Here is a 23,545-nt window from a genome sequence, read left to right as displayed (position 1 = left end):
CAAATATTACACTTTCTACCTGTGAACCTTTCAAGCTTCTGTTTTTTCTTCTTAGCTAATGCACTCCATAGAAGTTGTTTATATTCCTGATTTCCATCTGCCATTCTTCCAGATGAAATATGCTTCTCTAAGTAAAAATTTCCTAACTTCACATGTGGGAATAGCTGGGGGAATGCAGAAGCTGTCTGAATTGAAATTCCAGGCAGTTAAGCGTGTAGGACTAGTCTGCTTCTGGGTACATTTTCTTTTTCAAGCTCATGATTTTGTTCCCTACCCTACTGTTCTACTTCACTGGCGTCTTTGAAGCATTGATTTTCAATCTGATTTTTAGCAAATTGAGAGATACATCAAAGTGTTGTCTTCATTTTGTCTCTCATACATTGGACAAATTCTTGCTTGGAGTTTAGAAACCTCCAGACAGATGAGTTTTCTTTCTGTGTAATAGTTTCGCTGCTGCTACACAGATAGCAACAGTTTTAGTACCCTACCAGTCTGGTGTGAATCAGGGTTAAGGGTTATGATTTTGTCTCAGGGTTGTAATATAATTCAGACTGGGAGATAGCTCGGGAGGACTCTAGTCCAACCCCTTGCTCAAAGGAGGGTCAACTGTAAGGTCAGACATGCTACATGATTTGGGTTAGCTTAAAAATGTCCCACTCCACCTCCTCTAATGAATCTGTCCATGTGGGCTAAAGGGTGAAGGAGGGAGTTTTCAGTGATGTTGATGAAGTATGGCTAACCAAATAAACTTGTGTTTCTTTCTTGTATCCAAAATTACAACAGGTGAAGTATAAATGAATCCTTTCCGTGTTTGTTAGCAAGAACACAGAATCAGGACTCATACAAAACAGTCCTTCAAACTCTTGGCAACCATGACCTTGGGCTAATAACAAAAAATCTATAGCTGCTCTATTCTGCAAAGTAGTATGTCGAATAGAATCCATGTTTAACACAAGTCCTCTGAGGGCCAGGGAAGAAGTATTATTCTGTTTCTATAACCAACATTCCAGTTTATTTAGAGTGCCTGGGGCCTTAGCCGCTGCCACTCCTGGAGAAAAGAGGGATGCTTCTACAGTGTTTCCTCTTCCCCCCAAATCAATGCTGTCTTCACAATCTGCTTCAAAAGCATGAATGTTACACCTCTGCCTTTTCCTGAGGTGGTTCAAAATTGTAGAACTGTTTGGTGTCAACATGGTCAAACAACCAGGGCTACAGGGTTCTGCCTTGATCTGCCAGGGTAAGGCTGGCCAGGCCCTGTCCCCACAGAAAAGGAAAAGACCTGCAGGCAGACAGCAAGGGTGAGTAAACTCCATTGCTGTTGTGAATTGAGTTTTTATATTCCCTCCCTGCCAGAGTTGCATCCTGAATATTCGCGGTTCTGCCTGATGTAAAATTAAACATAACACAATAATCTATTTTTACTCATCCTAACATACTAATCTCTTGAGGCTCAGCTTTCAGATAAGGGAAGGTACCAAGTCCAATTGTTCCAACCCTTGGCCATATATTCTAATGTTAAGTTTGGTTTTTTCAAATTTCTCCCAACTAAAGCCACCAAAATTTTCCAATCCTCCAAAAATTTTGTTAACCACAATAAAAAACACATATAAAACAAACAAACAAACAAAAAACCAAACAAACAAACAAACAAAACCCAATTAAAAACATAACATGCTTTAACTAGTCTTTCTTGTGACATAATACCTGCAGTCCCCCTTTTTGTTTTTATAACAAAAAATGAAGATGTCTTTTGTGCTATAATCCATTTTAACCATCACTTTAACTATTTGAAATTATGACATTTTGGTGAGTTGATATAAACCCATATAAACATGTTCCCTAATCACACGGCAATTGAGCAATCATGATATTCAGTTCAGATGTCTTCTGGTGTTGTTCACACGTGATCAGCCTCAGATCAGTGCCATCAATTTCAGTTTAACATGACAGTCACTGGGATCAGTCTCAAGTCTGCTGATTTTCAGCTTCATGGGCACTGCTGTTTCACCCAAGTGTTGATTCTTGCATTGTCAGCTGAGATGTTTGCAGAACCACGTTATAGAACTCTTCAGCTCATGATGTAGGTCAACTTTTCCTGGCTGGTATCACTAAAAACCTGTAGGTGATAACATACACATCCCCTTCCTACACTAACAAATCCATTTCCCTTTTCTTAGGCTAAACCTCTGTGTAATGTATCAAATTCTTCTATTATTTTATATTGTGTAATTTTTATAATCCTTATCTTAAAACAGTATCACAAATATAAAGACCAAAAAGCATTTTATCATATCCTTATATTAGGCTCCTAACTTACGCTAATACAAAAAATCCATGAAAAACTTAAAAACTGTGTTAAAATCAAATCACTAATTTCTGAAAAAGAAATAAACAGTTACATTTTATAGAGTGCTCTTTTAAAAAGAAAACTTATTTACTATAACCCTTACTTATATTACATAGAGCTCTATTAAAATGTCAGCACACAAAAAAATTTTGAGCCAGAAGAGAAACTCAACCTATGAACTTGTAGAATAACTTATTCTATTTAAAATTATTCATTATTGCTTATAATTTATTATACTTATTACTTAACATACATTATTACAATTATTAAGTACTTATCATAAGTAGAATAGAATAGAATAGAATAGACCAGGTTGGAAGAGACCTTCAAGATCATCGCGTCCAACCTATCAACCAATCCAACCCACCTAAACAACTAACCCATGGCACCAAGCACCCCATCAAGTCTCCTTCTGAACACCTCCAGTGATGGTGACTCCACCACCTCCCCAGGCAGCCCATTCCAATAGGCAATCATTCTCTCTGTATAGAACTTCTTCCAAACATCCAGCCTAAACCTTCCCTGATGCAGCCTGTGTCCTCTTGTTCTGGTGCTGGCTGCCTGGGAGAAGAGACCAACCTCCACCTGTCTACAACCTCCCTTCAGGTAGTTGTAGAGAGCAATAAGGTCACCCCTGAGCCTCCTCTTCGCCAGGCTAAGCAACCCCAGCTCCCTCAGCCTCTCCTCATAGGGCTTGTGTTCCAAACCCCTCACCAACTTCATTGCCCTTCTCTGGACTCGTTCCAGCAAGTCAACATCCTTCCTAAACTGAGGGGCCCATTAGTTATGATCCCTAGCATAAAAACTCAACTACTACAAACATTAAAATGACAAATCTCCAATATCCATTATAATAAAAAAACAATGCTAAAATCATTATCCATACCAGGTTTGCACCTACAAAATTTTAAAATGTCTTTCTTAACAAAACTTAGCACTGTTCCTTTAAATCTTACACAGCTTCTTCAGACTGCAAATAACTGCAAACAAGGGAGAGAGAGAGAGAGAGAGAGAAGGAGTGGGGTGAAGGAGGGGGGACAGTAGAGAAAAGCACTCTTCTTCCATTGTTTACAAGCTGCTGTCTCCAGAAATGTGCAGATTTTCAAGTTTTAGAACTAAAGTTCTGACTGCATGACTACTACTTTCAGCTCCCATGTTTCCTTTTCACCAGTTTCTTGCTGATGAAAAAAATAGAGCAGTGTTCCTTTAAAAAGTCAGGGACTGGTAACTGACCATGCCTGATGTAAGAGAGTGAAGGGACCTGCCATTAACTCTGCTGCTGTGGGACAAACCAAAGCCACAGCCTCCCCTTGGGCTACGGGATGGACTGGCACCACTTCCTCAAGCTTCCCCTCACTGAAGCCAGATCTGTGCAAAGGAAAACCAAAGGTTAGGGGAGAAGCTGTAAAAGCATCTGCTGCCAAAGTCTCTGGATGTTGATACATGCAGGCTGTCAGCACATCACTCACAGCAGGATTTTTTAAGGTGCGCAAAACTCTAAGGCAATCAAAGTTCTCCACTTGCTTCTCCAAGGCAGCTCCAGTATCAGGCGCTGCTTTAATCACTCTGATTTTATCATTCTTCTTAGCATAGTCCCAAAATTTAACTCTGATCTTATCCCAGATCCCTGGATCATACACTGTCCATCTAGTAATACAGGAGTGGTGCTTAGTAGCCAAAAAGCATCTGCTGAAGAGCAGAGGTACTGATTGATTTCTCATGTTGTTTAAAGATTTTCTGAAAGGCTGCCAGGATAGTTTCCTGCTCCTGAGCCAGCCCACTCCCTTGGTTTTTAACAATATCACTAAAAACGCTCAAAATAATTTATCTGTTCTTGCGTTAATTCATTCCCCATAGTTCACAGCTGCTTACCTTTTGTACAGCGAAAAAGACAATTAGAACATGCATGTATTTGTGTTTCGTGTCAACACTCTTATCTCCCAGTTTGGCTGTGCTCCGCTGCCGGTCCTTTCTTTCAAGATTCTTGCCTAGGGGGTCCCCAGGAATTTGGGTCCCTGATTGGGTGTCATTTGTCACGGCAGACTTGTCACAGACTCTAATGTGGTAATTGAAGACATTTTGTTAATACATCTGAAGGGCTTATATATGCCCAAAATAGCTGATGTAACATACGGGCAAAGACAGAAAATCTGCAGCTGTACTAATTTAACAAACGCATATTCTTTTCACTACTCAATGTTGTTTCTACTTTCTTGTCTGCAAGGTCAGGACGGTCTCGGATAGGTAGCTTTCTTATACACATTCCAGAAAGCTTTCATCCCACAGTTTTGAACTTGCAAGCACATTTCTTTTTTTACCTGCCTCATCTCTTAAAGGGGACTTAGATCCTGCTAGTTCCAATCCCTACAGGCATGGAGCATTTTTTTGGTGTGAAAAGATGCTCTTCGGTCTGGATAGGAGAAGGCCAGGATGGAAACTCATCTATGTTTATAAATACCTGGTGGGAGTGTGTAAAGGAGACAAATCCAGGATCTTTTCAGGGGTGCCCAGTGACAGGATCAGAGTCAGTGGGTACAAACCGAAGCACATTATGTTCCCTCTGAATATCAGGAAACACTCTTTTTACTGTGGGGGTGACAAAGCAAAGGTTGCCCAGAGAGGTTGTGGAGTCTCTCTCCTTGGAGATACTCAAAAGCCACCTGGACACAGTCCTAAGCAGCTGGCTTTAGACATCCCTACTTGAGCATGGCGATTAGATCAGATGACCTCTAGAGGTCTCTTCTAACCTCGGCCGTTCTCTGGTCCTTTGTTATTTTCCCACTAGTGAGAAACTTTTAAAGAAGTCTCTATCCTTTACTGTAGTTCTGATAAAACTACTGATGAAGATATCATACAATTGGAATCAACTACTTTATCATCATGTAACCTGAAACTGTTCTGAAGAAGAAAAGCAGGCTGCACCATCAGGGTCAAAAATGATAGCTGTTTTCAGCTCTGAGTGAATATTGCAGTAACTACCTGTTAATGCTGATATAAGTAGTGGAACTGCAACTACAAATGGGACATCCAACAGCCATTTGTTAAGAAGAGTAAAGGGATTTTTTTCCATTTTCATTATTATATCACCTAGAAAAGAACAGCACTTTCGTGATGGCAGGACCTTGACTGAGAGTCAAGTGGTTATCTGCAAGAGGTAAGGTGAATCTGAGCAAGATAACTAAACTGTTTAAAGGAAGTAATTTTTTTTTCTGTCTTTTGTTCTTCAAACAGTGGAAGCCCTACACTTAGGAACACTGATGGCAGCACATGGCTATTTCTTTCCAATCTCAGACCATGTTCTAACACTAAAGGATGATGGCACCTTTTATCGATTCCAGGTAAGTGCTCCTGACTTGTGCAAATGGAAGCTCATATTAAAGGTCTTACACAAGGTTCATGGCAGATTTTAACCACATTTTGTCTCTCATGTAACTGAGTATATAGTGGTAATTCCTGTTAAAGTGAAAAGTGACAGAAGGATTTTATTTAGAAATGAAGTCAGCAAAGCATTAAGATAACAGTGACCATTTTGATCTTGGGAAAAAGTGAGATAATGCTAGGTGTGGAAGAATCTATCATGAAATAAATTCATATAGTATTATATAGTAAAGGAAATTAAATTGTCTTTTTGACTTTTATTCCTAACATAGTCTTAATTTGGAAAGGAAGAGACTTACTATGTCTGATTTTAAAAATGACTGGTAATGTTTGTATTCTTTCTTATTTGAGGATTTCCTTATTGGTAACAGAGTAGTGCTGAGCTAGTGTGTAGTCTTCAAACAAGAGCAGACAAATTTCCACATTGATCTGTCAGTCCAGTCGCATACAACAAACATGAAGATGCTTCAGAACAAGCTGGAAGGGTAGATATGTATACCTATCCATACACATACATTGTTCAGATTTTATTATATTAGATTTCAAACTAAGGTCTTAGGGAACAAGAGTGTTGCTTTTCTATTAGTGAATATCAGGTTTGCAGGGCAATACCACCTATGACTCAAAACAAATACAATTGCATAGTATCTGATTACATATTTTAAAGAAGGAATTAATTTTGCTTGCCATGTGACATTGGTCATTGCTCTTCCTACGAGGTGGTCTTTCTAGTAGGTATCACCAACAGCTGCTCTGAGATCTTCCCTAGATGTTCGCTGCTTTGAAATAATGATTATCAGTATGAAACTGATCATATGAACACCGTAGTTTGGTAGTGCTGCTCTGTTAGTTCTAATTGTGTTAAATACTTAAAGAAAAATCATATCTGGTAGAAAAAAGTCTATTGTCTTCAAGATACTTAAGCCTAAGCTTTGTCTTAAATATTGTCTAAGAGCTATGAGGAATAAAATGAAACAGATTGTGGTCTTTAAAATGCAGAAGGAAACTGTGATATATTGGAGACCAGTCATAGTCTCAAACATTGTATTATGTTAATTGCTATACAATACTTTCATCAGTATTTTGAGTGGTGTTCTATAGAACCACATAAGGGAAGATAAACGTTCATAATACTTGGTGTAAACCAAAAATCCAAGAGCAAATATAAATATGTACAGCACAGTCTGTCAAGAAAGAAAATTATTGCACCCATGTGTACAATATTGCCATAGCTCCGTATGTCAATCCTATGAAACACACAGTGCAAAAAACCTGTCCTTCAGCAGGGTAGTAAGATACATGTGTACATGGGTAATACAAAGATCAGTCACTCCAGGCCTCCTCCCCCAAATCCATTATTACTATGGAGAGGATTTGAACGAAAAGATTTCTTTCTCATGGTGCTTGATCCTCCTCAATGTTCAGTATAAAGAAGAGAGGGATGACGCATGGGTGAAGGGGCTTACTGCTGAAGGAAAGGCACTGATGTGGTTAAAAGTTAAGCAAAAAGCGGAACGTCATGGTGTGGTCGAGGCTCCAGTTCTTGAGGCTCCAGTTCTCTGCATAAGCAGCAGCCATAAGGACAAAACGTTGGAGGACTTCATTTGGCAGAGAATAAGACTTATTTATAGGAGTGCTAGTCATTGAATTCTACATAACTGCTGGCCTGCTTCTATCCCAAATGAGAGAAATAACCACCACTGCTAGCATGATAATTCAACTTAAGGAAAGAATTAGCTACACTGTGAACAACTAAGGGTAACAACTGAGAGTTCTGCAGCTACTCTTTCATGGGCTTTTGTCAGAGATCTATAGCCTACATGTTTGGACATGAAACTTCAGTTGATGTATGTAAGTTATTTGCCATATACATAGGAAATAAGGTAATTGCCTCAAGCATCGCTCAGTATATATCTGCAGCATTTTTGTTGTTCACTGCTCTGTGGTACCTTTCACATTGCTATTCCTATGCTAACAATTTTAAAACAAGGCAAATTTAGCTGTTAGTGTACGTCATGAGCTATGTTATTAACTGAAGTTATAAAAACAAAAGTTATGTCGTTACAATTCCAGATTCCCCATAGAAATTAGACTAATATAAAATCTGGTACTGAATCTGTTAAATTGGAAGAAGAAGACAATATAATGGGGAGGAAAGTGTGACTGTATGTGTGTGAATTATGCACTAGAATAGTTGCACAGGTGCTTTGGAAGTAGGACCCTGTGAGAATAGGACAGGATTCACAAATTTCTAGATGTTTTAATACAGAGAGAAAACCTGACAGCCTTGAAAAGCCCAGTGGCCTTTTCTGCAGAGAAATCTCTGTCTGCAATACAAAGACTTGACCTACAAAAAGCCAGGCTAGCCTCAATAATGTTCTCCACGCACTTCATTTTTTGTTTTCCAAAGGGTGATGCATTCTCTTCTGACAGTAAAATAACTTCCAGCTTGTTTTAAACAACCTTCTGTAGTACAGAAATACATAAAAGCAGTGCAAATGCCCTATTACAGGCAAAATTACTCCTTTTCAGTTGTTACTCTTGCCATCAAGTGGGCTATAAATTGTTGTGGTAGCTGCTTTTTAAAAATAATGTGTTCTTACAAATTAAAAACAATAATTTCTGGTAATTGTTTGACCTATTTAGTCCTGTGATGATAATTTAGTTCAAAAGGGACTGATCTAAATATTAATTGCCTTACCCAGAGAGGAAATTTTGTATTAGTCTTAACAAGGCAAAGCAGAAAATTCGGGGATAGTGATACGCTCTGAACCATCCTGAACAGCCAAATTGCCTGTCAAAGCTGAATACTTGCTAACCATCCTCCTCTACCTGAGAGCAAATAGGTATGAGGGGCCCAAATAAGAAAATTAAGGTGCACCTTAGGAAGCAAATCTTCCTGGGCCCAGGGATTAGAGAGATCTTTTATCCACTTAAGTAATAATATGTCCATTCTGATGAGAAGGCCTAACTTGCCCTCTCAGCTGGTAAATTATAATGGTCTCCTAGGGAAAGATATGTTGATTTCTTCTACAAGTTGCACATGCATACTAAGTGTCTCATTGTTCATAGTGAAAAATATTTCCTAATACCTTTTGTTTTGTTTTTTGGATACTTGAGGCTAGTGACAATCACATTCTCATTTTGTGATAAGATTAATTAATGATCTAATGTAAACTAATTTTAAGATGTGTTTATGTTCTGCAACTTCTAAGAGGCAAGGCATAAATAGCTGAGAATAAAATGATAGTGGGAACAATTTCTTGAGAAAGCATGAGTTTGGTGAAGATAGCAGCAAAACTCGTGGATTTTGGCAAGATAGTTGTACCTGTAGTGTCTTCTGTTCCACCACTGGGAACACTCTTGACAAGCACATTTAACCTCTCTGACTTTATTTTTTCATATCTAAGTTGTGGATAAAATAATATAGGAACCACTGTAAAATACTGTAAAATATTGTAATGGATTCTTGTGTCTCAGGTAGAATTACATCACCTCCTACATCAATTTGACTCATCCTTTCTTGTCTAGCTACCTCTTGTCTCAGTCCTTGGTCAGCCTCTGGCCATTCTGAAGACTGAGGCTGTGGCCAAACATCACAGCTCTCCAGCCACTCCCGCCAGCCTCACTGGATCATCCAGCATGCTTTAAGGGAAGGATTTTAGTGGAAGCCACACTTCAGAAATAAATAAGCAGATTACCTTATCCAGCATTTGGCAGATTTTCTTCAGCAGCTGCAGGTGGAAGGACTAATTCATGACTCTTCAGCTCAGGCTCAGCATATAGAGGTTCTGTTTAGGTTTCAAATAGAGAAAAGTAATTTCCAATGGATCTTTCTGACTGCCGTGTCAGTGCTCTTCTTTTTTTCTTTTCTTTTTTAACTCAGACAAACTTTCTAATCACAGAATGTTAGAGGTTGGAAGGGACCTCTGGAGACCATTGAGTCCAAGCCCCCTGCCAAAAGCAGGATCACCTAGGGTAGTCTGCACAGGAATGCATCCAGGTGGGTTTTGAAAGTTTCCAGAGAAGAAGATTCTGCAACCTTTCTGGGCAGCCTGTTCTAGTGCTCTGTCACCCTCACTGTAAAGAAGTTTCTCCTCATATTGTGGTGAAATCTTCTATGTTCAAGTTTGTATCTATTGTTCATTGTCTTATTACTGTACATCACCAAAAAGATATTAGCCCCCTCCACTTGACACCCACCTCTCAGGTGTTTATAGACATTGATCAGATCCCCTCTCAGTCTTCTCAAGACCAAACAGCCCCAGGTCTCTCAGTCTCTTATCACAGGGGATATGCTCAAGTCCCCTAATGGTCCTTGTGGATCTCCCTTGGACTCTCTTTAGCAGATCCCTGTCTCTTGAACTGGGGAGCCCAAAACTGGACACAGTATTCTGGGTCTGGTCTCACCAGAGCAGACTAGAGGAGTAGAAGAACTTCCCTAAACCTGCTGGACACACTTTTCTTGATGCACCCCAGTATACCATTTGCTCTCTTGGCCACAAGGGCACATTGCTGTCCCACGGAGAGCTTGCTGTCTGCCAGCACTCCAAGGTCTTTCTCCATAGACCTGCTTTCTATCAGGGCAATCACTAACTTGTACTGGTGCCTAATATTATTCCTGCTCATATTCAGGCCCCTGCACTTGTCCTTATTGAACTTCATGAGGTTTGCCTGCACCACGCTCTTCAGCCTGTCCAGGTCTCATTGGATGGCAGCACAGCCTGACAGGTTGTCAGCCAACCACCCCAAGTTATGTATCATCAGTGAACTTGCTGAGGTTACTATCAATCCCCTCATCCAGGTCATTGATAAAGATACTGAGCAAAGCTGAGCCCAGTACTGATCCCTAGGGAACACCACTAGCCACAGGACTCCAAATGGACTCTGTGCCACCAATCACAACCCTCTGAACTCTGTTGTTGAGACAGTTTTCAATCCACCTCACAGACCAATTGTCTATGCCACATCTCCTGAGCTTTTCTTTGAGGGTGTTATGAGAGACAGTATCAAAAGCTTTACTGAAGTCAAGCTATATGACATCCACTGCTCTACCTTTGCCTACCCATTTGGTCATGGTTTCATAGAAGGCTATCAAATTAGTCAAGCAGGATCTCCCCTTGATAAATCTGTGTTGGCTACTCCTGATAACTCTTCTCTTCCTTGTGGCTGGAGATGACTTCCAGGATGAGCTGCTCCATCATCTTTCCAGAGATGGAGGTGAGACTGACTGGTCTGTAGTTGCCTGGGTCATCCTTATTGCCTTTTTTGAAGACTGGAGTGACATTGGCTTTCTTCCAGTTGTCAGGCAACTTTTCTGTTCATTTTTTAAAATGTTGGAGAGAGACTCAGCAAGAGTATCCACCAGCTGTCTCAGCACACGTGGATGCACTCCACTGAGCCCCATGGATTTGTGTGTTTTCAGTTAATAAAAAGTCATCTCTAACCCAATGCTGACTAACTAGTGGAGTGTCCTCCTCCCTCCAGTTCTGCTCCCTTGCTTCCAGGGACTGGAGTTCTGAGGGCTGGTTTTAGCAGTAAAGACTGAGGGAAAGAAGGCATTCAGCAACTCTGCCATCTCTATGTCCTCTGTTACCATATCTCCCATATCAACCAGCCTTGCTAGTTCTTGCTGCAGGAGCCTTCTTCCTCTTTGAGACAAGCATTTCCTATCTATAGTCAGCAGGCCTGGGGTCTTGTAGAGTAGCTTGTGATCAAATAACCCAAAATCCCTGTGCTCTTGGGGCATTTAAATCACCTACTGTGGCTGCAGCTCTGCCCATGCTGCATCTGCCTCTCTCACAATAGAAGCTCAGGAGGGGCCCCTCCACTCTCCACTGCTTTCCATGCTTATCCCCTTTCCAGGTTAGAAAATAGAAGTCATAGAGCTAAAATCATTGTTGTTTCCAATTTCTTTAACCTCTTTTTTAAGAATTTTGAGCTAAATACTTGCTGTCATCCTTCTTCTATGGGCTTGCCAATGCTAGATCATCGATGTTATCCTTTTCATTTGCTAGATCATTTGAGCCAACTGCAGTGAATGTAGAACTGAATACTTGTGAATTCAGCCATCAAGGCATTTGAGATTGTGTGTAACTTTTTTAGCATGGATTTCATTTGTGTTATTTATAGGGACTCCTTTGTGCCTGTGACAAGAATAGCAATAATATGCAAAGTACATATATGGGTGATTTGAATATTCCTCCCTATCCCAGTAATTAGATGTTTAAAGATTTCATGGGGTGGAGCAGCTTCAGAAACAATTCTTTTCTTACTATTATGAACAGAGGGTAGCTGAAAGATGCTTCATGATTTGCCTCCTCATTGATACAGTTGAAGGTATAGAAATTAACCATGTGTTATAACAGCTAATGTACAGCACTGATTTTTACAAGTGGCTGTTTCATTAGCTCAGATATTACTATTGATTATTTTTATGGCAGGGTGTAGTGGTGTGATGGTTTAGCCCAACCGCACCAACAAAAAGCACAGCTGAACTCAGCTGGAGAGGCAAATGAAAGCTGTATTTTACAAGCCATAATGGAGTGCAATGAATATATACAAAATATACAATATTTACGACATTATACATGAATTTACAGGAAAGATAGCAACACAGAAATCCTCCCAAGAAGGATCCCACCTTGGGTTCCTCCCAACCTCTCTCTCTCCCTCTCTCTCTCCCTCTCTCCCCATTCTCTCAAGTTAATTAGAAGAAAAAAGGAGAGTAGAAAAAAGGGTGTTAGGAGAATTTCAGGTAGTTCAAAGCAGTTAAGGAGTTAGCTGGTTAGCTGCTTATCTTATCAGTTTCTGCCCAGAGTCAGTGTGCATGCCAAGAGAAAGACAGAAGCCAGAGAGCAGAATGTAAGATGATAAAACTACATCCCGGTCATCTGCCAATGAAATTAGTTTAGAATTATCTTCCTTTTGTTTTCCTTTTTACACCCAAACATTCAGCTAGAGAATTCTGCAGCTATCCTTTCTTAAAGGCACAGCCTAAACTGTCACATAGGGTCAAAGCAGATCTATGGGATTTTATCACAGGATTCCTTGTGATACATAACAGCCACCACTACCAATTTGTTTAGTACCAAACATGTGCTATATTACAGGATTATGGTTCATATGAGTCTATCAATAGGAGGATTACGGATTTCTGTGGTTAGGTTTACCTAATGATCTTAGTCTATGATGCAGGAGAACCAGTATGTGTCTGTATGTGCAAAACCATTTTTTTGTAACAACCTGTTTTGTTCTGCATGCTTAAATGTTTCTATAACCACATGTGCAGTGCTAGGTAAGCCTTATTTCTCTAGCTGCTGACTTGTCCTGGCTGCTTATTCAAGTTACAGATACAATTAAAGAAAGTGGTTTAAAATCTGATAAAAACTGGCAGCATTATTTCTGCCTGAGCTGATAAACAGTGCTTGACTTTCCCCAAACTGTCCTACCACCCACTTTCCTTCCGGCCGTAAGTGGGATGTCATGGCAAAATAACCAAAGTGCTTGCTTATGATTAACTGCTTCACATTTCCTTATGAGAAAAAATTAAATGCTTAAGTATGATAATTCCTTCAGGATTTCTACATTTGGAAAAAAAAAAAAAAAGGTTGATATTCAATAATCATATCTCTGAAAATGGTAGAGGAGAGGCACACCATGTTATACCACCTACGTAACTCTCCTGGGGAAATTCTTCACTGACTTAGGTTTTCTCGATCAGGAAATAAGGCACACAGAGTGTGTAAGATTCTTGTTTTCAGAGTATGTGATATTACAAGGGGTGTTAAAATTCTTCTACAGGGTATTTGATATATATGAGAAGTAACAGTTCAACCAATCTATATTTGCATACTCCAGGTATATATTTATGGCTGAGACGTTGTACAAGTTTAGTCTTAATTTGCTTGACTGTGGAGATTGTTACAACAAATCTATGTGCAGGTAGGAGCCCATGAGACACTGAGGCTGGCCACAGCTGTGGGGATGCACTCAGAGCACACTCCTGAAGAACAGAGACAGGGGATATCTGGTACACACAGAGGCCAACCTGAAGGGGAAGCCTTTCTACCCATCTCTGCAAACTCTTAATGTATTATTTTAATAATTGAATTGTAATGTCCTGGGAACCTTGTAGTGAGATTTCTCCCTCTGTATTTTCTCAACTAGGAGGGAAGTTGCTTGAGATTATTTGCTACATTTTATCAAGGGGTATGCCAATTTATCCAGCGTGCCTGATGCATGGTGAGTTAGAATAAGACCAGAGCTTTATCAATGTTAATACCAAAGTGTTAGGAAAGAAAATGTGGGATACACCTTTGGGAAAATATTAGGCATTTTAACTACACCTAAGTTTACTGTTGATGGGGTTTTACATATAATCACAACATTACAAAAATTATTTTATCAGAAACAGATTTAAAAATCATGTTTCAGTTTCTAGGGATTTAAAATATTTTTCTTGGTTTTGTGGGGGGTTTTGGTTTTGGTTTTTTGTTTGTTTAGTTGGTTGGTTTTTAGTTTCTGTTTCTCTTAGTTCTCTTCCTTACCACTATTTTATATGATTAGTTTTAGGAACATTTTGCTTGTCTCTGCACTCACCAGTGCCATTTCCTGCTTTGAAAGTAGAGCTCTGGTCAGTTAAATACTAGATATTACAGAAAATTAGATACGAAAGAGAAGTACCACAGCAAAAATTTCATCATAATACTTATGTATGCATATAACAGTGCTGAGGAACCAGGAGTCATTCTTTAATTTGGTGAGGCTTTTTTGTCTTCTACAAATAAACAGTTTAATGATAAGAAAATACAAGAATTCCTAAGGTTTTTTTGTGATTAATTTTAACAGGACTCTAACCTGACCTGTCTGAGAAATGTATTTTTGCGTGTGTTGGTTGTTCTTGGGTTTTTGTTTCTTTGTTTTGTTTTGTTTTCCTGTAATTTGTCCTGTAGTCTTATCTTCATGTTAAAATTACTTTGGGGCATGTTTGCAGGGCTGATTGTAGATAGACATGAACTTTGTTCCCACTGGGATCCAGCTGGATGGAGGCCAGCACCTGCCATATTGCAGTGCTTGAGCTTACAAGCTGTATTTCTCAGCAGGTCTCATTAAATGTATCAGAGCACCATGCAGGCAGGGTCATGGCTTGAAGTTCAGAGAAGTTGTGCCTGCCTAATTCAAAGCATCAGCAAGTAGAGCGAATGCTTGCTTGCCATTCCCTGGGCAGAAAGACCTTTTTCTGGCCACAGTTTCCCTCTCTCTGGAGACTCAAAAATGGAAGGTGTTTAATTTTCTTCAGCACTTATCTGTGCTGTTATTTGATCTTCTTTCTCATATTGTAATATTTGCCTTTTGCTGGAGTTTCTTTTTGGCTTACCTTGGAACACAGTTTTGAAACCTTTTGCTATGATGGCATCATGTGCTTTGCTAATTAAAACTCATATTCTAACTTCCCTGCTTATATTGCCAGAGGTGCGGTGGCACAGGGAGGCTTAAACTCATCCTTAGTAGCATAGGCATTAATATGTGCTTTTTCTGTGATCTCTTTTTCACGTTCAGGTATCCAGAGATTGCCAGTGTGGTTACACTAGCCTGTCACTGTTGATGGGTCACTGCTCCAATAGAAAGATTTTTCACGCTATATATTTAGCTTGACAGTAGGTATGAATTAGACACCTTTCTGCCCTGTTGGTTTTCAGATGAACGTTATAACAATTTTGAGGGAAGTGAGCAGCATGAGAGATTTCCGTCTTTGGAGCTAGGAGATCTTTGAGGAAAAAAAAAAGAAGAAAAGCAGAGATAAAAGAGATTTTTTTATTTCTTTTTTTTTCCTAAGGAAGCACCTTTGTTTTGAAATACCACTCAGACCAGTCACATGTTTAACAACAATAATTCAACTGCTCAAATAATGCATAAATCTCTGTATGCACCCATATGTATATATGTATATGTACATATGTATATATATGTATGCACCAGCACCAGAACAAGAGGGCACAGTCTCAAGCTGCACCAGGGGAGGTTCAGACTGGATGTTAGGAAGAAATTCTACACAGAGAGAGTGATTACCCATTGGAATGTGCTGCCCGGGGAGGTGGTGGAGTCACCATCATTGGAGGTGGTTAGGAGGAGACTTGATAGGGTGCTTGGTTGCGTGGTTTAGTTGATTAGGTGATGTTGGATGATGGGTTAGATGCAATGATCTTGAAGGTCTTTCCAACCTGGTTTGCTCTATTCTATTCTATTCTATTCTATTCTATTCTATTCTATTCTATGTATACATATATGAAAGTGTTATGTTTAAAATACTATAATGTTTTACATTTTAATAAGAGATTGTAATTTTAAGAATTAAGCTATTTGTATGAAAATGCCTGTATGGTCTTACAGTCTCATTTGGTAGAAGTGAATTATTTTAATGATACATTTAGCACAGTATTAATAAGAACAGTATTGAACTAGTTATTAATACTTTAGTTGTCATTCCATTAAAAAAAAAATCCACATTTGAAATCACAATGGGTGAACAAGTAGAAAAAAATACACTTCAACAAATGGAAAGAAATTTTTTATACTTTGTGAAAACAGGTTATGTTCAGTGGCACTTTGAAACAAGTAACTCCTAGGAAAGAGTATTGAATATTAAAATACACTAATGAAAACTGTCCATAATCAAAACCTGAATGTATCTTGAAGTATCTTCTGTCTTTTCACCTTCTAAAATGGCTTTTTCAGGACATGTGAGAGGTATGTTGCCAGGGAAGATGAAACAGACAGCCTTATTACCTAACCTTGTGGGTTTTGTTCCCTTCATTTTAAGAATTAAAAAGAAGCTCTTTGTTCTTCTTTTTCAATGCTATTCTGACACTACTTGAATAAAAAGCATACAAATGTAATTTTCTGGTTTGATGCCTATTTCAATATTTTCATGTTAACAATGGAATAGATCTACCAAAAATATAAATTGACTCTGAAAACCAGTGTTAATCCAAGGACTGTATAATGCTTGCATTGTCTAACTTGAGTTCCCTATTTTCACTTTTGTTTTGTCTATAGACACCCTATTTTTGGCCATCAAATTGTTGGGAGCCGGAAAACACAGACTATGGTCAGTGTCAAAATCTTTCCTATTTCTTTCAGAAATTATGTATTATATGAATGAATACATCTGTCTTGTTTAATCATCCCACTGTTAAAAACATAATTATATGTCATTTAATTCCTGTGCAAGAAAAGTTGTTATTAAAATGAATGTGTTGTGTGTTGATACCTTTTAAAAAAAGGTATCAGAAGTTTATTGAAGTCAGATTTGGAGTTGATTTGGGGGGTCAGGGGGAAAGAAAGCTTCAAAACTCACCAAACCTGTCTTGTTATTTACACCTTCTGCTTGCTCTGGGCGTGGAGTTGTTTTACAGTAGAGTTATTTACAGTGATGAAGCCTCAGTGAAGCAGAGGATAAACATTGCTGATGGTTGTGCAAGAGTTATTCTCAGATTCAGACCCAAAGATGTGCCTAGCTTAGTTCTGTTATTTCTAATATACACTGTGTGGGAAAGTATTTATTACAAAGACTAGTGTGGTTCTAATATGAGCTGTATTAGAAAAGACCTTGTTTACTTGCCTGTTTCTTATGTTTTTATTAAAAAATTATGCATTGTAATTATTGATGTGTGCTTAGATGAGAAAATCTGAAGATAACAGGTAGTAAAGTATTACATTGGAACTCATAAAAATTTAATAACCAAAATTAGGTGCCTCTGTACACCAAATAGTGACCTATTTTTTAGTGAAAATGGATTGTCTATGAGCAATCTCCTGTTTGTTCTAATACAGAGTGTAAGTATTCAGCTCATCTGGGTCACTTATACTATGTAACTAAGAACAAACATGACAGCTCACCTTTTCAAAAACTCAAACTCTGAAAGTCTGTGTACAGCTCTTTTGAAATTTAGATGCATGTTCATTTGTAACACAGATTCAATCTCAGCCCTTGGGAGCCAAGAACCCAGAGGGATGGATAGTTTCAATAGATGTTTTCTTCCTTTTCACACCAAACGCAGTTTCATTTCAAACATTCTGCTAAATAAAGCAATTTCCAGCTGACTCGATTTTCCTGAGGACTTTTTTCCTATACCTTTCTGTGAATGTAGAGAGGGTAGATAAGGGAAGAACTGGATGCAGGTGGCTCAAAAAAGGATCACAGAACTGTTGTATACAGTAGCAATACACAAAAATCAAAAAAGCAGAATTGAAACAGCTGGAGGATGTTAAAGAATAAATTCTATCTCAAATATGCTCCAAAGATGTTCAGCAGATTTTCATGGTAATTCTGTTACTTTCTGTTAAATCTAATAAATCAAATGTACATTATTACAGATACATAAATGCATTTCATACTTGTCATGTAGTATAGTGCTGTGCAGTGCTTCTCTTTTCATAGAACTCTACTGAATAAGCATTAAATTGCACCTCCTAAAATTAATGACTGTGGCAGGCATTAGGATTCCCTCAAGGCCAGCAAGATTTAGACTTTCCCTGTAATCTTCCTTTATCCAAGTTATTAACAAAGCAGACCACTTCCTTTGGCATTGACCTAATTTTACAAGACTTTGAAAACACACTGTAATCTTATTTTAATGAAAAAAATTAACTCCCAACCATTTACCATTACTCACCCGTAGCTGGGCTACTGTCCAGAATGTATCATACTGCCAGGAAAATAATTAAACTAGACATTAAATGAGGTTGAGATACTCAGTGAGCTAGTTTAATACCAGAGCTAACTCAGAAACATTCTAAACAATCTTCTCTAAAATATTTTCATTTACAAATGTTTATTTGAAGCAAAAAAGACATGAAAACAGTCTTCTAAAATGTCAAGAAACCACATAAGGCTATAGTGCTATATCTTGGTGGCAAAAATACCCTCAAAGAAACCCAGTGCTTGGATTAATTTATGCCATGTGTGGCCTTTGATTTTGGCTTTAACTATCAGAATATTGACCTTATTCTGAAGTTACTAAGAAACTGTTCAAACAGTGCCGAAAATCTCCCTCCTTTTTTTTGGTTGAGAAACTTAAGAATTGTGCCTCAAATTGCAAGTATTTTTTTCAAAAGGCAGGTTCTTATGTTCCATCTGTTAAAGATACCCATTTTAATGCCAGGACTTGGAGTCCACCCATGTAGGACATGTTGTTCTATGTAGAATCCTATTGGTCTCCAGGGATTTTATTAATGATGTGTGAATAACAACAACAACAACAAGAAGCATTGGGTCACAGTTCAGAAAACTGTCCCTAGAAATTAGCACAGATAATGACTGAGCATGCAACCTACCTGTAATCATCATCTCCTTGGTACAGATTTCATTCTGTAACTGGCAGAATTTTTTTTCTGGCAGATTTAAACCACTTCATATCACTAAGAATTAATTAATTATGAGGACTTGTTAAGTCCATTTCATCTCACAAAGGGGAAATATAATGCAGCATATGAAATTGTTATTCTGTATTCATTTTTTCTTAGTTCTCATTGGACTCATCCAGTACTCTTGGAGATTTAGTGAGCCATAGCTGTTGCAAGTTTGAGGAACTTGGTTCCTTACTGTTCTGATGACAGTCAACTACAGCAATACAGGATGCTCTTTAAGCCTTGTAATTTTATGTGTATACATTTCTCCCAAAGGAGTTAAAAAGGGAGGAGGACTGCAGGATCTTTGTAGGTTATGGAGAACACAGTAAATAACTGGTAGTGCAAAGGAGTTTAAGAGCATGTGACTTCTTGATCTGTACAATGATGTTAGATGAGGCTACCTTTTTTAATATATTCAAATCAAATTCTTAACCTGTGATGGTGTGAAGAAGGACAAGTTTTGTAAACGTACATATTTTCAGTAGCCTTCCAGGTAAAGTGTGTTGTAAAGGCAATCTTCTGGGAAATTAGAGCATTTACAGGGAAAAGAAAAATAAAAGGCATTTTTAAAAGCTCTAATTAATTGCTTCCTTTAAAAGCACAAGCTGCCTGTCTGGGTAAAGGTTGCCTATAAATTTCTGTGGAAATTCTATAGATATTCATGACCCTCCTATCCAGTTTGTCTTGCAGTAAAATAAATAAAACATCTACTTTTGCTGTGTAAAAACTAATGTCTCATACCTGTTGTTCTCTAGCATTTTTATGAAAGCAGAAGGCTGTCCTTTTTAAATTTTCTTGATAATCAGCTAACAAATCAGTCTGTACAAAGCTTCTTTGCTAAAGATACCTTCTTATCACTGAAGAGTAGAATGAGAGACCTCTCCGTGTTCAGCCTCAGCTGCTCCATTCTCAATGAGCCATTGCGCACCAGGTTTATCTACCTCTCCTCTGCTCAACCCACAGTCATGCTTAAGTTCACAAAAAATAATTGCAGTCATGAATCATATTTTGCACATATTGAAAACTGTCCTATAATTTTCTCTCTAAAGTTTGTTGCTTCCTTATTTTATGTACCTTGCTTTACATCCTCCTATAAAAAAACTGGTTAGTTAAGGAATTTTCTCTCAGTCACTGTGATAGGCTTTGTTCTGTGGAGTTACTGGCTAGAAGGAGAACTGTGAAGAGGATGCATTATATGCTTTTTTTGGCCAAATGCTCAGGCAGGATTCCCTTAGCAACAGCATTTCAGTAAGCATTTTTTGTCTGAGAAATATTAAGCTCTGTTGCTTACTTGAACTTTGCATGTGCTCAGCATATCTGGAAATTAATCCATAAATACAAATCAGTGACTTAGGGCATATTGTCAGATATGATTTTTTTTTCGTCTTTTTGGTTAAAATTTATACCATGAGAATGAGGAGAATTTTATCAATATAGTGTAAACAGCTTCTGGAGAGCTCTGCAGTTCTATAATCTTCAGTCTTGATACCTAATTTCCAGTTTTTCAAGAGCTATTGTCAGTCAGAGTACATCAGTAATCCTCTGAGGTCCTTAATAGAGATACCTCCTTTAAGGACCTGTCTCAAAATGTCTCAAAATTTGCTGGATTTCTAGGTGTAGTAAGAAACAGGCTCTTCCCACCAGTCTCAAACAGTCTACTAGCTTGGTTGTAGCTCCTTAAGCGTCATTTCTTCAAGAAACTAAATATACATAGTGTATTGACCAAGATCTTGACAATGGGACTAAGTGAGGAGTACAGTCTATTAACAAGAATAATTCTTCAAGAAAATGTGTTTGGGGCTAGTGCTTGCTATACATAAAATGTAGTCTGGGCAGACCCAAATCAAATGAGCTTTAGGAAAGACGTGCTTCAGCAGAAAGAGGGAAGAGGTGACCTACAAGATTTTTTTCACTATGAATTCATATCCCATTATATTTCTCTGCAGAACCATGTGGTGCATTCGTTAGAAGCTATCTCTCTCATATAAATGATGAAAAGAAAATCTCACTTTAACAAGCATGTCCTGAATGTTGTTCTGATCCTTGCTGATTCTGACATTGACAAACCACCACAGAGAATGCTCTGTAAGCAGGACTCATGTCCTGAAAATGCTTTCCAGCCAGCTTCCACTCCAAAGTTTTTTGCTTAACTGAATTTTTCTTTGGACAAATGTGTAATTTATTTCTGTAATAGGTGAATATGGTAGTTTTAGGCTATGCCTTTAAAATTTTGTTACAGATTTCAACCCACAACAGTGAAGCATGGAAAATGTGTTTGGTGAATGCATTTGTATGCACATGTATGAAAAAGTAATTGCCCCAAGTACATGTTTTCTGCAGCGCTATTTTAGAAGCATTGATAATCTGCATGTATGTGCCCTATGTACCTCTTGTTTCTTACCAGAATAAGTTCCAAGGTTTATAAACATACCTCGTAATTCTCAGAATTGCTTTCAAACTACCATGTTGAGTAAAATAAAAAGGTTTGTCCATTTAATTGTCAGTATAGGAATTAGATCTTGAAGGCTGTGAAGGGAACAGTGACAACAATTTTTTTCTCTGTAGTCATGCACTGTCTTGCCACTGATAGCCTTTTGTCAGGTGAGTAGTTTACCCAGTTTTGTCAAGTAATGCCAACATTTTGATGCCATCCCTGTAGCTGATTTTTGCAGTTCAGAAGAAAATCCTCTCCATCTTCATCCTTGCCTTGGATTGCATATGCCCTAAGTGGTTGCTATAGAAAAACAGGGTATTTGAATTTGTTGTACCTCCTCTTCTTAGAATCTTATTAGTAACTGCAATTAACTTGCCTTAAATCTCAGAGCCTTAAGAGAAGGCAGAATTTTTTTTTTTTGCCAAGGCAGTGTTGTAAATTCTTGCATGCAAATTTAAAGCATTTTGATAACATCAAGAAGTATGTAATAATTCAAGGCATGTGATTTTAAATTAGGCCTGACCACAGGATATTCTTTTTCTGATCGTAGTTTAAGTAGCTTGGGTGTCGGTGGAGTCGCCATCACTGGAGGTGTTCAGGAGGAGACTTGACAGGGTGCTTGGTTGCATGATTTAGTTGGTTGGATGGTGTTGGATGATAGGTTGGACACGATGATCTTGAAGGTCTCTTCCAACCTGTTCTGGTCCTATTCTATTCTATTCTATTCTATTCTATTCTATTCTATTCTATTCTATTCTATTCTATTCTATTCTATTCTATTCTATTCTATTCTATTCCTCTTATTCTCACCCTGCAGATCAACATCATCTGGGGACTTTTGCATTTTGAAGATTAATTTGCCTCTTTTTTATTCTTGAGTTCTCTGGTAGTTTGAAATTTGGTCTCATTCTTCCTCTTGGTTTGTGTAAGTTCTTTATCCATCTAAATTTATAATCAAATTGCATTCCTTAAATGTTATAGAAATAGTGTAGTCAGAGCGTAAAAATTAGGGAGAGGGAGAAGTGTTTCAGAAGTCACATTTTTGACCATAAGGCAATTCAATGCATGTAGGCTATCATGATCTTCAATCTAACTTAATGTTATTAGCATTTATTAAAGAGTGAAGCTCCTTAATAGAGATGTAAGGACCCATTTGTCCACTATTTTTTTTTCATTGTTGAGTGAAACAATAGGTGACCTAAAGGTGGTATAGATGCCCCTAGACATCCCAAAGTTTAAATAAGATAGTTCATAGTATCACAGTATCAGTCAGGGTTGGAAGGGACCACAAGCATCATCTAGTTCCAACCCCCCTGCCATAGGCAGGGACACCTCACACTAGATCAGGCTGGCCAGAGCCTCATCCAGCCTGGTCTTAAACACCTCCAGGGACGGGGCCTCAACCACCTCCCTGGACAACCTATTCCAGAGCTTCACCACGCTCATGTCCAGCCTGAATCTCCCCACCTCCAGCTTCATTCCATTCCCCCTAGTCCTATCTCTACCTGATATCCTGAGAAGTCCCTCCCCAGCCGCCTTCTAAGACCACAATTAGGTCACCTTGGAGCCTTCTCTTCTCCAGACTGAACAGCCCCAACTCCTTCAGTCTGTCCTCATAGGGGAGGTGCTCCAGCCCTCTGATCATCCTTGTGGCCCTTCTATGGACATGTTCCAGCACGTCCATATCCCTCTTGTAATAGGGGCTCCAGAACTGGAGGCAGTACTCCAGGTGGGGTCTCACCAGAGCTGAGTAGAGGGGGAGAATCACCTCCCTTGACCTGCTGGCCACACTTCTCTTCTCTTGATGCAGCCCAGGATCTGATTGGCTTTCTGGGCTGCAAGTGCACGCTGAGAGCTCATGTTGAGCTTCTCGTCCACCAGCACCCCCAAGTCTCTCTCCTCAGGGCTGCTTTCCAGCCAGTCACTGCCCAGCCTGTATTTGTGCCTGGGATTGCCTCGACCCACGTGCAGGA

The 23,545-nt window shown here is 38.8% G+C and overlaps 1 protein-coding gene across 10 annotated transcripts in view; it reads left to right on the top strand.

The window, feature by feature from the left end:
- RGS7 (regulator of G protein signaling 7) overlaps positions 1 to 23,545 on the top strand; it is a 250,979-nt gene that overhangs the window by 158,290 nt on the left and 69,144 nt on the right. For all 10 annotated transcript variants that reach the window (XM_054162305.1, XM_054162303.1, XM_054162304.1 and 7 more), the window contains 2 exons: positions 5,579 to 5,685; positions 16,784 to 16,835. In XM_054162305.1, coding sequence (XP_054018280.1) covers positions 5,579 to 5,685; positions 16,784 to 16,835 — 159 coding nt within the window. The remainder of the gene's footprint in view (positions 1 to 5,578; positions 5,686 to 16,783; positions 16,836 to 23,545) is intronic.

This window comes from Dryobates pubescens, chromosome 6 (genome assembly GCF_014839835.1).
Source record: "Dryobates pubescens isolate bDryPub1 chromosome 6, bDryPub1.pri, whole genome shotgun sequence".
In the NCBI taxonomy this organism is placed as follows: Eukaryota; Metazoa; Chordata; class Aves; order Piciformes; family Picidae; genus Dryobates; species Dryobates pubescens.
Note: the sequence above shows the minus strand (reverse complement) of the source record. Positions and strands in the feature narration are given on the sequence as shown.